At 46.7% G+C, this 14896-nt stretch overlaps 4 protein-coding genes across 4 annotated transcripts; 2 read left to right on the plus strand and 2 right to left on the minus strand.

Moving 5' to 3' along the window:
• Window positions 1-79: 79 nt before the first annotated feature.
• On the plus strand, window positions 80-749 carry E1B28_008534 (uncharacterized protein; the record flags this gene model as incomplete). Its single annotated transcript, XM_043153351.1, has 4 exons — window positions 80-261; window positions 334-425; window positions 476-575; window positions 631-749. Exons 1-4 carry the CDS (start codon window positions 84-86, stop codon window positions 747-749), a joined length of 489 nt encoding a protein of 162 aa, XP_043008635.1. The 5' UTR covers window positions 80-83.
• Window positions 750-794: 45 nt separating this feature from the next.
• Window positions 795-3502, minus strand: E1B28_008535 (uncharacterized protein; the record flags this gene model as incomplete). The annotated part of the gene is made up of 13 exons (XM_043153352.1): window positions 795-1171; window positions 1229-1539; window positions 1594-1723; window positions 1775-1910; window positions 1969-2126; window positions 2183-2489; window positions 2541-2550; window positions 2637-2747; window positions 2796-2914; window positions 2971-3011; window positions 3094-3114; window positions 3168-3210; window positions 3263-3502. 13 exons carry the CDS (start codon window positions 3500-3502, stop codon window positions 795-797), a joined length of 2004 nt encoding a protein of 667 aa, XP_043008636.1.
• A 149-nt stretch (window positions 3503-3651) lies between these two features.
• On the plus strand, window positions 3652-7873 carry E1B28_008536 (uncharacterized protein). The gene is made up of 18 exons (XM_043153353.1): window positions 3652-3737; window positions 3794-3907; window positions 3995-4079; window positions 4132-4409; window positions 4470-4676; window positions 4728-4928; window positions 4982-5146; window positions 5199-5320; window positions 5370-5793; window positions 5848-6018; window positions 6078-6384; window positions 6437-6552; window positions 6607-6792; window positions 6848-7137; window positions 7191-7329; window positions 7401-7560; window positions 7615-7653; window positions 7713-7873. The coding sequence occupies exons 1-18, from the start codon at window positions 3672-3674 to the stop codon at window positions 7829-7831; spliced, it is 3189 nt and encodes a 1062-aa protein (XP_043008637.1). The 5' UTR covers window positions 3652-3671; the 3' UTR covers window positions 7832-7873.
• Window positions 7874-8083: 210 nt separating this feature from the next.
• Window positions 8084-9225, minus strand: E1B28_008537 (uncharacterized protein; the record flags this gene model as incomplete). Its single annotated transcript, XM_043153354.1, has 2 exons — window positions 9166-9225; window positions 8084-9105 (listed from the first exon to the last, which is right to left on the minus strand). The coding sequence occupies exons 1-2, from the start codon at window positions 9179-9181 to the stop codon at window positions 8084-8086; spliced, it is 1038 nt and encodes a 345-aa protein (XP_043008638.1). The 5' UTR covers window positions 9182-9225.
• Between the last annotated feature and the right edge of the window lie 5671 nt (window positions 9226-14896).

Here is a 14896-nt window from a genome sequence, read left to right on the forward strand (position 1 = left end):
TCCAGTCACAAAGTCACGGTATCATGTGGCCATTACATTTACATAAATGACATAGCGAATTTTCGCTCACTATATTCACATTCATGGAGTCAACTCACCAGGACACAGAATATCTTGTCAGAAAGACTTCGAACGCTGGTTATCGTGCCTTCTCTCTTATAACGCCACCATTGTATACTGCATATATTTTGGCCAGACGCGGCCGTGGGGCATTTTCAATCAATGGTGTTCTTCGTTCAACGTGGATAGCTGGTGTCGGAGGTGAGATGGTTTTTGTTCTGGTGCCGCGGGACTTCGTATTTCTAATGTTTATCGTCACGATTTTTTACACAGGTGCTATCGGAGGAGCTGGTATTGGATATGCGCGATACGCTTACACTAGCCCGGAAACCGTTAGAGCGAAACGAGTTCAAACCGCTTACGATGTAAGAACCCAGCAAGATTACTGGTCAAAGCGTTGCACTGATTGCAGTAGACAAACCGTATCAGGGCTGAAGATCATTCTACGATTGGTGGTATCCTCTTCAGCGTGATTACACCTGCCGTTCTGTGGAAGCGAGCTAAAATATACAATCGTGCGTTCAGACATTCCTGTGCAGTCATCTCGTGCCTTAATGAGTGTTGCGACAGTCATTTTGGGAGGGCTCAGTCTGGGCAGCGGAGTTGGCACATTAACACATTATTTCCGAGCAATTACAGGAGATCCCCCACCCCAAGTCCAGCTTCCGGATGCACCATATTCGTCCTGACATGTGTACGAGTAGCGTCCCACCCCACGCAGAACTTGTTTTCTACTACCTTCCCAAGTCTTTCAATCTTCCGTCTATCTCAGGTTCTACCACTAGCAAGTCATCGTCATGCATGGACGGATCTACCTCTCCACTCACCCCACCACTGGTTCTTACAGCCTTGCCATCGAAGGGATCCACGCTACTCATGTGCTCACTCGCGCAAACCTGGAACTGTTCCTGGTAGTGTGTCCGGGACCGGACCCGTGGTAATGCAAGACTGACTGCATGTCTCCACTTTTGCGCAGCCACAGACTGACGGCGGTGGGTTTCATGTTCATTTCTAGCCTTTTCACGTTGGATGGCAGTTGTAGTAAAGTCCTTGAGATACTGCACGTTGGAATGGTCGGACAGTGCCGCCATCCTTCTCACGAAGTGAGAGCCTGGACCACAGAGTTGAGAATATTCAGTATGTAAGGCTGTTAAATGGTTGGACAAACCTAGTAAATATTTTCGAACCAAAGTGCTCATTGGTTGACCGGATTCATCATCTACCAAGTGGGTCCCTCTTTTTAGTGCAGTAAACCCATCATGTCCTTGAGCCATATACTCCCTTGTAACAAGTTTATACTTCCTTGGGCTATCCGAGCGAAGAATGGGTTCTCCATCCACAATACGGGGAGTAGAGTGTCCACTTTCGCTATGGATGCTTTCCTCCAGCTCCTTAGTCAACCACACTCCGAGTACGCGCTGGCCTTTTTCGCGACGAGAATCCCATGAAACGCGCATGCCAGATATGACTGGAAATCGCCTGCGGGACGCTCAGTTGTGGAGGTCAACAAAAACAAAAACAGCGCAAATTCACCCTTCCTGTGCAGGCCAGGTTTCCAGAGATGATTCCAGAGCGTCCCAAATTGTAGGTCCATCAACTTCCAGCACAACGACTGGATCATCGAATGGCAATATCTCTAAGATGTCACCTAGCGTGATGCTGCCTGAAATCCGCGTGAGATTTGATAAACAAGTAAAAAAAAAGTTGTTCATACCTGGACCATATTCAGAATCCCCACGAAGCGTACCAGCGCAGATGAAAACAGCATCGGCACCTCCGCATCCTTTGACGCAAAGCGCATCATCGTAAGCATGACGAATGATATCTGCGAACCAGTTTGCACCGGCCGACTACAATTTGAGGAAGAGTATTTCAAGTAATCGTCAGTATCGAGTATATTACACGAACCTCTTCAGTACGGATATAACTTGAACGGAGATTCATGGAGACATTTGACTTGCAAACAGGAGCTTTGAGGGAGGACGAAACGGACGATAAGAGCTGCTTCAGCAATTTGCTCAGTTGCTCTGACGATGGATCACCAGGCTTCGTGTCATGCCTACGTCCTGTTGGACTGGGAGTAAGCCGTGGCTTGAACGTAAGGACATAAAGGTTTCGCTACCTGAGATAGATTTGATGACATTCTTTCGAATGTTTCCTTGAGGCGTGGACGCAAAGCTCAGAGTAAATTCACTGAGGTTTCGGAAATCCATCCCACTTTTGACCACTAGAACGTCCCCGTTATCACCTTCCGAGCCAAGAGGCGTCTTGGAGATATCATGGCCTTCCCAAGAGTCGACGCCCTTTGGCGCGTAGTACATATGGTCATGTCCCCCCAGAAGAATGTCTACACCATGGGAGTTGGCTATGGGAGTCGCACTCTGAGCGCCAGGTGACAATGCCAGTAGGTCCTTGGCTAGTTTGATATCCTGAAATTGAATGTCATTCAGCGAGTCAACATGGTTGCGTTCTCATCCTACATTAGGAAGCCTGTGTGTCGGTAGATCAGTAAGGAGATTTCGGATACATATTCGGGTCCTTGCCTGCAATGAGTTAAAGCAATGATTACATCGCACTTATAAGGGCCGTCTGGGTCACGTAGAAGTTTGGAGAGCTGTAATCCCGTCTCCTTCATGTCTTTGTACTTGAAACTCGTTGGCCATGTCGAAACCGTGGCAATCCATTCTCTAGAGAAGTCCTTTATTAGATATATTCAACCGGAACCTTTCACTTACTGTTCTACTAATCCTATCAAGCCGATCCTTAGCCCTGCTCTTTCAATGACCTGGAATTCATGTAGAGATTCCGGGACTTTGGACGTATCGGAGTCGACTATGTTACTCAGTAACCAAGGCTAGGTAAATAAGAACACTGAATTTCACAGATCTCAAGGTAAGTACAAAGACTCACGAAGGTATTATCTTGCACGAGCTTCGTCAAGTGGGGAAATCCTGGAATATTCGTGAAGGGGCATCATGAATATGGTCTGGCAATCAACAGGGAGACGCTGCATCTACTTAGTTTCAGCCTTACCAAAATCGAAATCGTGATTTCCTTCCACGACAAAGACATCAGATAACGTGAATGAAGGCAAGCGGTCCACTAACCAGTCAAGGAAACGTCGGGTGCAAGGTGATTAATGACGGGAACCTGTTTGAACCAATTCACCTGACGTCCTTCAACATATCGAGCTCATACCCACCATGTGGCTTCCACGGGTAACCGAACTTTCTACAGAAGGAGAGAACAGATCACCAGAGAAAAGTGTAAGACCATCTTTCTTGCCATCGGGACGTGTAGGCCATAGACCTCGAATTTTGTCCAGTTTCGCACTAAACTGGGTAACGTCGATCGTTTCCGATGAGCGAGAGGATAATTTTTGAGGAGAGACGCGGTAGACGTCGTTAAAATGCAGGAGATTCAAAATTTGAGTCGTGTTCATCGAGGGGTATCGAATGGGCTTCACAAGACGTTATTCCAGTTACCAGTTACCCAAGAAGGTAATATTTGAAACTCCGATACCACATGCACGGAAGCGCCTGACTCCTCAGCATTACTTATACAAGGAGCGCGTCAATTTTCAATCTTTCACTGTTACCACCATATCTTCAATGCTCGTAGAGCTCAACAAGCGACTTTTCAACTCAAGAGTTAAGCGAATATATGATGGTTGGAACGTAAGACTTATTTATTGGTTCTGTGTCCCCGTCTTGATATTTACTTCCCGTTTCAGAGTGCGAAAAACGACGAGGACTACAGTTCGATAGCGGAGGCGGATGCGTTGTTGTTGTCAGCGGGAGATCCAGCTGGTGAAGATGAGCCAATGCGGAAAGGAACCTCAATGCAGGTGAGTCAATCGCGTTTTTTGCCCAAGCTACATTTAAGAATCTACCACTGACTGTCCACGCGTTTTTCGCGCTTTCCAACCGTGAAGCAATGGCTCCTCGGTTACGAGTTCCCATCCACATTCATTTTATTTGAAAAAGATAAAATAACCATTTTGTGTTCAGCTTCGAAAGGTACTTGGCTCAGTCGACTCATTGACTTTCCCTGCAACTGAGCACCTTTTAGCCAAGTTTCTCCATCAGATTGAGGGTTCTTCCGGAAACGTTCCTGTGGAGATTTTGGCTCAGGCAAAAGCGAAGGATCAGCCCAACGATGCAATTCCGAAGTTCTTCAAAATCTACTTAGAGAAGAGTAAAGTTGGGACATTAATGAAGGAGACTCACATAGGCAAACTGATTATGGAATGGGAAAAGCTCTTAAAAGAAGCGCAGCAGAAACCAGAACTGATAGACATGGCCCCAGCGGTTTCAGCATTCATGGCAGTGAAGGATGGCGAAGAACTGGTACCTGGCCCTGGTTATTCCTACGTTCAAGTTGCACACTGCTGACCCCACATACTTCAGAAAGTCATGCAAACTGCAGCAAACTTAACGTCTACCCTATTGAAATATCATGTCGGGCCACGACTGGAGTCTATTCTCGACAAAGAGAGCAAAGTAACACATGGCCATCTTGCAGCACAGATTGAAAGCAGGTTGGGGTCAGGAGAAGGGCCGGAGGCCAAAGGACCGGATATGAAAGTTTGGAGTAAGGGAAAAGGCCTCAATGATGTGCGTATATTCCCACTCGTAGACCCACCGGCTAATTAAACAAATATCCAGATCGACTGGCAACTGGTAGAGTTCTGTTATTCTCCCATCATTATTTCGCGATCAAGCAAAACGGGTTATGATCTGCGCTACACCGCCGAATCTACAGAAGACAACATAGCTCATAAAGGTGTTCTTCTTGTCGCCTTTGGAATGCGATACAAGAGCTACTGTGCCAATGTCGGGCGCACCTTCATCGTTGACCCCACTCCTGTGAGTTGCTCTTAATACCTGCGATGTTTCTGAAACCCTTGAGCTCTCTTTAGGATCAAGAGACCCAGTTCAATCTTCTTTTCGCCTTACAATCAGAGCTATTGTCGTACATCAAGGATGGCGTCACAGCTAGGGATGCATATCACCATGCACTCTCATACGTCATGGAGAAAAGGCCAGAGTTGGAAAAGAATTTTGTGAAGAACATTGGTTTCGGCGTACGTAGGACGAATGTCTGTCGACGATTGAAGCTCATGATTTGACTGTTAGATCGGAATTGAATTTCGCGATTCAGCCTACATTCTTTCTAACAAGAATGCACGAGTTCTACGAGAGAACATGATGCTAAACCTTGGTCTTGGGTTCTCAGCATTGGGGGATTCAAAAGAACAGTATGTCTCACCGCAAGCTCCACCTGCTCGATATTCAGAGATCCTCTAGATATGCCCTACACCTTGTTGACACCATCAAGGTAGAGTCAGGAAGGTCCGTTTTGTTGACAGAAGGGATGAAGAGCGCGAAGGACTTTCTCTTTTTCCTCACTGGAGAGAGTGAGGAAGAAAAACCCGCAAAATCAGACCGAAAACCTCCAGTCCAACCACGAGCAAACGGTTCGCCGGCCAAGAAGACCGCTGGGACAAAGGTTCTTCGCAACAATCGACGTGCCACTCAGGATGAAGTACATCAAACTGCCGTCACCAAATTAGCAGAACATCAACGGGAACTCCACGAAAAACTTCAAGCGGAAGGACTGGCGAAGTATTCGGAAGAAGGTGGTAGTGCCAGAAAGGAAGAAAAAGGCTGGAAGAAGTTCCAGAGCTATAAGGGGGAAGGAGCGTTGCCTCCCGAGGTGGACAGACTAAGGGTGAGAAAGCTCTCCACCGGTCCCTGATCAGGAATTGACTCTCGAGTCTTGCAGATTGTCGTGGATCGGAAGGCACTGACCGTTATTCTTCCGATATATGGGTATGCCGTACCCTTCCATATCAACACGATCAAGAATGCCAGTAAAAATGACGAAGGAGAATATACTTACCTTCGCATCAATTTCCAGACACCCGGGCAATTAGCAGGAAAGAAGGAAGACACGGTATCGCTTTTGTCATCCTTTTTTTGTTTGACCGTGTGGATTAATCCGCGTTTCTTCAGCCCTTCCAGGACCCGGATGCGACTTTTATACGATCAATATCGTATAAATCCACAGATGGCCATCGGTTTGACAACATCTATAAACAAATCACAGAGCTCAAAAAAGAAGTCAACAAACGCGAAGCACAGAAGAAAGAAATGGCGGATGTTGTGGACCAAGGATCTCTCGTTGAGCTGAAGGGAAGGCGGCCGGTGAAGATGCCCGAAGCTTTTATTCGTCCCGCTCCCGACGGAAAGCGACTCCCAGGCGAGGTCGAGATTCATCAAAACGGTGTCAGATATCAATCCCCAATGGGTCAGAAAGTTGGTGCGTACTTTTCAAACCAGGACTTCATCTACACGATTTAACCTGTGTATAGATGTACTTTTTAGTAATGTCAAGCATCTGTTCTTCCAGCCCTGTGACCACGAGTTGTTGGTCATTGTTCACATGCATCTCAAAGCACCGATCATGATTGGAAAGAAGAAGACCAGTGTATGTTTCTCTTTACCGGCTTGTAAATGTGGATGTCCCTGACGTGCCGATCAGGATGTTCAATTTTTCCGTGAAGCAACTGATGTTCAGTTCGATGAAACTGGGAACCGGAAACGAAAGCACCGCTACGGGGACGAAGATGAAATCGAGATGGAGCAGCAGGAACGAAAACGGAGGCAGATGATGAACAAAGAAGTCAAGGCTTTCGCAGAAAAAATTGCTGATGCTGCATCAGCTTCGGTGGGTTCTTGTTTTTCATCTTACCCTTCACAGGATGCTTATCATCAAAGTACAGCTTGGCGAGACCCTTGAGCTAGACATTCCATTCCGAGAGCTCTCGTTCGAGGGAGTACCTTTCAGAACTTCTGTTCGTCTGCAGCCAACTACAGATTGTCTGGTTCATCTCACCGATCCACCATTCCTTGTCGTCACGCTGTCCGATATTGAGATCGCCTCTTTAGAGCGCGTTCAATACATTCTACGGCAATTCGATCTCGTGCTCATCTTCAAGGACTTCACCAAACCCCCGTTGCACATAAACTCGATTCAAAGTGCACAGATGGACGATGTCAAAAACTGGCTGGAGTAAGTCGTCTTCTACACTCTTTTTTCCCTTTCTCAATGTGGTTTAATTCCAGCTCCGTAGACATCGCTATGGCCGAGGGGCCCGTGAACTTGAACTGGGGTCCAATCATGAAACATATCAACGAAAGTCCGTATGAGTTCTTCCGGGAAGGTGGATGGGCTTTCCTTCGGGGTACCAGAGGCGGAGTGGCGGTAAAGATTTATTTTTCTTTGCCTTGTCTTTCCCCGTCGTTGAGTTTATCTTTCCTCTTTCTCTTCAATAGAGCGATCATTCAGACGAGTCCGAATCCGAGTCTGACTACGCTGCCGAATCAGAGGCGTTTGAAGAATCGGAGAGTAACGTGTCAGAGGGCGACAATTCAGACGCCAGTGCGAGCGATGTCAGTGGATCGGACTTTGGTGATGGGTCCGATAGTGACGCAGGCAAGCATTACTGATAGCATTGCACGATAACCACTCATTTCACATGTTCCGTAGGTGATGACTGGGACGAGCTGGAACGCAAGGCAGCTCGGGGTGAGAAATAGTTTTTCAAACTTGAGAACAACGGCTTACTTTGTTCCATCTCTTACTAGCTGATCAAAAGCGCGCCGAGGCAAAGAAGGCGAGAGGATCGGATGACGGTTCTGACGACGACCGGCCTAAGAAAAAAGCCGCTGGGAGGACGAACGGGAAAGCCAAAGGAAAACGGTAATCTTGGTGCTGACAGTGGTCGTGTATACGTATATAAACCCCCCCCCTAATGTCCTTTCCTTGGGATTGCTTGCATTCCTTGTATTTTACTGGTTGTAATACCTCATTTCACAGATATATCATTTGTTTTTCAGTCATAAGATGGAGTTTTCTTCGCTTGGCTACCTAAAGTCCATTGTTTCTGGACGAGTTCGGACTTGTACACTAGGTTATCCGATACTTTGACACTGTCCCGAGTTCCTATCAGGTAGCGTCAATATTTCCTCTCCTTCTCCACCGCGGTACTGTCGTTTGGGTGTAACTTGGCTTCACGCCAAAGAACTACAGCAGCCATGGCAGCACCTGGGCCCACCACAATAGTGCCAAAGACGTTCCAAAGAAGCAATAAACCAAGTTGTCGTGGGGTGCGGGCAAACCAAAGGGTTGCTAGTAAGCTCGCGCCCATTCCGAATACAAAGTCAAATTGAAGCAAATTGAGAACCAACCGCTCGCTGGTAGCATTAGACGTATTGAGGCTAAGAGAAGGAAGAAGAAAAGCTTTCAAAGCCTCTGGGGTTCGGAACTTTGATACGACTAGTATCATGTGCATGGTCGCATCGAGGATGAATAAAAACCTGTAGTTGGCACGGATAGTTTTATAACCGGATTGTGGATGGTACTTTGGGGAACGAAAAGAGAGATGAAGCAGAGTCGCTAGAGATCCGTAAACGGGTATGAACTGCCAGAGTGCAGTCACATATGGGTTGAGCAGAAGAACCATAGCAATGGTTGGAAGGCCTACTCCCAATATGTTCCCGAAAATGACTGCCTCTGCATCTGCCTGTGTTATGATACTATCCATACTTCCAGCAGCTTTTGCAGCTCCAGTGGTGATGAATGGTAACCAATAACAGGCAAAGGTGGCCCCGAAAGTCGCAACTTGCATAAGGAAGGTAAAGATGACGGGATAGCGTAAGGTAAAATGGATTCCTTTGCGAGCGGATTCAAGGGAGATGAACATAAAGATGGGTGTCGCTTGGCTCATGAAATAGCTCAAAAACAACCGAGCCTTTGGTTCAAACGCAGCGTGGAACGTACTGACGAGGATGCAAAAGAGACCATCCAGCCTCTCAATACCGGTGTAGGTGAGACGAAATGGAGTGGAGTTTCCGTGCAGTTCCACTGGACACTGGGCATTCAATGCATCGCCCAGACCATTGAGACGCGTGTAGACGACGATGCAGTAAAATGCCGCCGCAGTCAGAGGGGGAAAGACAATCCAAGGTAAAAACAAATCTAGAATATGGGAGTAAAATCAAAGACTGTTTCAAGAACAAAGAGAAGAGATGAGTTGACCTATGGCTCTTGTCATAATCCTAATGGCAGATTGAAAAGAATAAGGGCTAGGGAAAATTTCGAACGTTGTAATTCAAACTCCGACAGGTCGGCTACCAGGAGGGGGGCATATGCCTTAGGCGGCCCGATCCGTGATGTAGACAGAAATGGGTCAAAATATGGCCGATCCTTATATGTAGACAGAAAGCACCGAAATGGACCCAATTCTCCGATATACTGATGTATGTCTGATCTGCATGTAGACAGAAACGGGTCCGTAGGGGTGAGCCGCTTGGCAACCGTAAGCCGGGCACCGGATATGGACCTGATAATAATAATAATAGGTAGTATATTGTATGCCTGGTTACATGTCTTATCAAAAATGTAGACAGAAATGGGCGAAAAAGCAGCTACCGATCCCGATGTAGACAGAAACCACCTCAAAATAGGCCAGAGGTAAGTACACAGACACCTGATACTATTCTGTGTAGGGATAAGCAAGATTTTCGAGAACCACTTCCACACACCACTTACCGTATCAGAAATTTGAATAGAGTATTCTAATGGTGCTCAGGATGTTAACCTGATTTTATCAGGATTTTAGGATAGCTGCAAGAAGCCTCGGAGACTGTCCGAGGGTGCAACAAGAAGTGCAAAACGGTTCGTCACGTATCGTCACGTCCGGCAACACATCGGCCAGGAGCAAAGCTCGCGCCATGACCAAAGTTGGCTTGCGTCAGTTTTCTTTGGCATGGTTGCTGGTTTGATGGGGTGACGGCATATTCCTCGCCGCTCGCAACCATCATCGCATTGATGGTCAGCCCCACCGCCGTCTCGCTTACTGGTCGATTGGGGACCTTTGGGGACTCGTTTGGCTTATTTTACACCACATTTCGCTCCGCTGCCTCTAGAATCTTGTATTTATTGTCTACGTACCTGTTTACACTTCACTACATATCCAAAATTTTGATTTACGTTCAAGAACATACTGTTCCTGGGCTGTCACACTCATATCACACCACAATCTGTACTGTATTTTGCCTCTCATTTCATATCCTCTGTCTGGTGGTGGCTACAGTTATACATACAAGCTCATGTGTGTTCTAAGAAGCCTAAAAAAAATTGCTGAGCCCACAAAAAAACGGGAAGACCATGTTTTGACCCATTTTGCATATCCCCGTGCTTTGCACATCGAAACCCAGAATAGTAATCCCGTAAAATGTATTCTGTACAATGGGACCAAGCCCCGAGTGGTCAGATTGTGTAGGATACCTGAATGTCCGTCTCTGTGCACCGCAATAGCTCCCCAATATCTCGTGTGGACTTGGTGTGATCTGTCGGCCCTCGGGTAACAATCTGTAGGTAAAGCCCAGGCGTGACGTATCGAACACGTATGAGATAAGATTTGCTAGCAAATAATCAGGGACTCATTATCGGCTATTTCAGTTGGCGCGCAGCGCGCTAGTACTCGCCCACTCGACATATAGTAGAATAAGCTCGCTGTGTTTATAACAGAAGCTCAATAGATATATCTTGAACATTCTGGAGTATAGTATAGTACATGTGTGCTAATTTGAGGAAAGATGAATGGTTGAAAGGGGTCTAATGCACATTGCTACTTAGATACATTACATATACTGAACAAATACTACATCGGGCCTTATGTAGACCTGACACATACCGCTGGGCCACCCTAATTAAACAACAGGCTACCGAAGAGAAGGAGAAATCAGTCTCCACCGTTAACTGCAAGGGAAGAGGCAAAACTGACGCGATACCAAAAGTGTTGCGCACGCCTTGGCCACCGATCGATCAATCCACAGTATTGATTGAGTCGTCGCTTAACCTCCTTTACTGCATTCCATGTTCCTACCATTCTACTATTTGCTAGTATTTATTACTTTATTCTACATATAAGGAGCTTATCACATATGAAGGCCTATCATTTGTGCAAGTGTGTCGTATTCTACAAGAACTAACGGAGAACGCAAATACTCGCAGTTAATACTAGTTCATATGTATCTAAGTAGCAATGTGCATTAGACCCCTTTCAACCATTCATCTTTCCTCAAATTAGCACACATGTACTATACTATACTCCAGAATGTTCAAGATATATCTATTGAGCTTCTGTTATAAACACAGCGAGCTTATTCTACTATATGTCGAGTGGGCGAGTACTAGCGCGCTGCGCGCCAACTGAAATAGCCGATAATGAGTCCCTGATTATTTGCTAGCAAATCTTATCTCATACGTGTTCGATACGTCACGCCTGGGCTTTACCTACAGATTGTTACCCGAGGGCCGACAGATCACACCAAGTCCACACGAGATATTGGGGAGCTATTGCGGTGCACAGAGACGGACATTCAGGTATCCTACACAATCTGACCACTCGGGGCTTGGTCCCATTGTACAGAATCCTATATATAATGGGACAAAGAGACCTGATTATCAGCGATTATCAGCGATTATCTCCAAAAAATGATCTATGCGACAGGACCAGGGTAAATTAAAGCGGAGATCGAAATTTCCTGCGTGCACGACAATGTCCCCTCCCTTTGAGCTACAGTAACGTAGTATTTTTCATGTTCCTGTTTATTTATTCCTACTGTTATCTGACATGCATCTATACTTCAACTGTTATGAGATGTAACTTTTATATTCCCACACACTTTTTTGGTAATAATTTGTCATCTCTCACTGTCTCCTCTCCCCTTCTCTAACTGTACTGTTTTTCCACAGGTTACAGGTTTTTCTGTGCATGGGACAGGGAGGGAATGGGGTAGGCCACCCTGTACAAAGTTCTGTACACAGTACAAGTCCTCCACCTGCTATTTATGTCACCCACTATACAACATGTACTGATTTGGCACAGAATACTTTCCCCATGGGTTTGTACCTGTAAAATGGGATAGAGCATGGCCATACCTGCAGATAGGGAAGTTGGAACAGCACGGGTTGGTGGGTTTTCCTGTGCATGGGATGGGGCTGGAATGGATTAGTCACCCTGTACAAGTCCCATACCCACCATACTTTTTTCCATGGGTAACGGGTAGGACAGGTGTAATTATGCCTCTGACACAGGATGTTCACAGAACAGGTCATGTGATATGAATACAGTGGGCCAAGGGACACAAACTTTCCCCCCATGGGTGATTCATGCTGTTCACTACCTGCAGAACTCCTACAGAGCACAAGTAAGCAGGTGTATAAACATGCAAAAAAACTCGGCACAAAGGGCCGGGTCATAAGCTTGTACATTTTACGGGATTATCAGGTGTACACAGAAATGACTATTTTCGGGGGTCGCCGGATCGGACCTATATCCGTATATGCCCTCCTCGGCTACCTCACCGGGTCGATCGGGTACCCCGGCATATAAGCGCCTGTCTTTTACTTTCGTCGTCTCGCGTTATGTTCTATATAACATCTGGAATTCTCTATAATTCAAATTTTTTCCAGCGTTAACAGCTAATAGTTTGGTTGCGATGGCGAGAAAATTGGAGCCGCTGAAGCTCACCTCGCAAAGCTGGATGTCGTCTGGGTGACTTGGTAGTAGAAGTCGCCTGTTCTATCAACGGTGCGCGTTCTTCAATCTCTTTTGGAGATCCTTTCGAATTAACTCACTTCCCAGCTACGAAAAATAAAAATTTTAAACAAATCTCAAGATCGTACGAGGCGAAGAGCGTGGCAGCGCCTTTTCCTTCCAGGCCTAGAGTCGGACACGATCGATTCAATGAAGATGACCCATCGACGGACTCGAGTGACATCAAGATGTTGCGCTGCCATAGACTGGAAAGAAGGCTAATAGTGGCGCCAAAGTCCATCGCCATTGTAGCATCCCAGAAACCAAAGTCGGCACCAAGGCTTCTGGTGCTACATCAACTGTTTCTGAGCCAAAGTATGTGCGTACTCGTGATGATGTACACTTCGATGTCTCAACACAGCTTCCAAGCAAAGGCTGATGCGCTGATGTTGAGGAGGGCAAGCCCCGGGAAAGCCCAACTCTCTAACTGCTCACGTTACATGTCGGTAAAAACAATAGTGCCTACTCCAACTCCGACCTTCGTAGCTGTATCGTAACGGTATCAGGAATGTTCCGAGTTGGTGTTTGACATGGCCTTGAGGTCCTGGAACAGTGATCAAGATGAAGAGCCTGTTTTTTTTTTTTTTTCGAGTCCAAAATAAAGTGCTATTTTGGATGAAAGCTGATTGGTGTGTGAGACTCGGGGTATTGCAGGGGAACCGATGATATTGCCGCATTGCGGAGTTTAAATTACGCCGTTGTGTATTTTCCACGATCACATGAAGGATGCATTCGTTTAACACAGCGCTCGTTCTTTTTGTCCTCAACTTTCACCTTCGCCCCTCTGGAAGCCGATGTGCTCGACCTCGAAACCCATGCCTCTGTGTGTCAAGTTCCCCAAGGCACCTCTCCAACAGTACCGCCTGGCCTCTTGTCGTCATGCCTCACCCTTCTCCTCCAGCCGCAAAGATTCACCCGCCTGCGAGTGTCTTCTAACCCTAAGTCAATATAGGGCCTATACACCTCCTCTTGGCTTCAGATACTATTTGCCCTCTTTCTTGTGGGCGTTCGCAGCCCACCTTAAAGCTATGGTGCACCGCTTTGAATGATAGAAGCTTTGTGACTGAGGAATCATTACATCCTAGACTACCGCGGGCCCCTCGCTCTCAATCCAAGCATCCTGATTTGCATCTGCATCTCCGTGACGTGTTCTTATTCATTCTGGGCTTTCTATCTCCAATCCGCACAAATTTCAGCCTGTGTCGCCAAGGGGCCCGTCCATTCGTGCAAGATTATTGAAACCTGCACCTCCCCACAAGAAGGCGTCATTTGGTGTCCTTCTCGCGCAGTTCATGATCTTCACGTATATTAGTGGAGGCGATGCCGGAAATGCTAGGAATTGTTCATGGAGTTGAATCCTCTATGGTAGAGCACTGTTCTGTTTGCTATTAAATGAGAGAGTTGCGAACACCCCAGTTCTCCAGGCTCTGTCTTGATTTCCTGCTGGGACTCCGAACAGATGTACCTTACTACATTCTTTGCCCAGGGCGAGCACACTTGGTTCTTTTCGTTTTGGCTTTTGAACGCCATTGGGCTAGTCATCGTCTCCCCTCAGCTTGACATGTGTTGTTCTGATTGGAAGGGCCTATAAACAAGGTGTCGGTACCTGGGTCTTCTGACTCTTCTTCCAGAGTCTTGCCTTGCCTCTTCGATTTCAGTTTCGTTGATAGCAGGGTGGTCTCGAAACAGGTTTTGTTTTTACCAGTATTCGAAAGCCTGGGGTCTCTTCTCTTTCTGGTTAGCCTGTCTCGTTGACGTGGCTGATGAGGAACTGGGGTCGCTCAAAAGCGCCGGCGTGCGTATTTATGAAATTGGTCGTGCTACAGAGAAGGGTTGAATGACGAAAGTGATCAAGCACACACGGGAATCAACCAGGAGAGTGCCCAACGGTGGAATCAACTTGCCTCACATTGGCACTCGTGGCGAGTACTTTAGTTTGCACAGCTCGGTTTTTTCGATGGAACATTTGGAAATTCCCCCATGGCACGGCACGTTTGGGCAGGCGCTGCTGCAGGATTTGTTTACGATTTACACACGTCATCGACTAGGACGCGTTTCCATCCACCCCTAAATCGAGTCCTTTCACAACAGAGAGGTAGACTGAAGCTGTACCGACTAGTTCGTATGGAAGCTTCTCTCCCCATTTCGCCGTACTTCAGGACG

Source organism: Marasmius oreades, chromosome 5, assembly GCF_018924745.1.
Source record: "Marasmius oreades isolate 03SP1 chromosome 5, whole genome shotgun sequence".
Classification (NCBI taxonomy): domain Eukaryota; kingdom Fungi; phylum Basidiomycota; class Agaricomycetes; order Agaricales; family Marasmiaceae; genus Marasmius; species Marasmius oreades.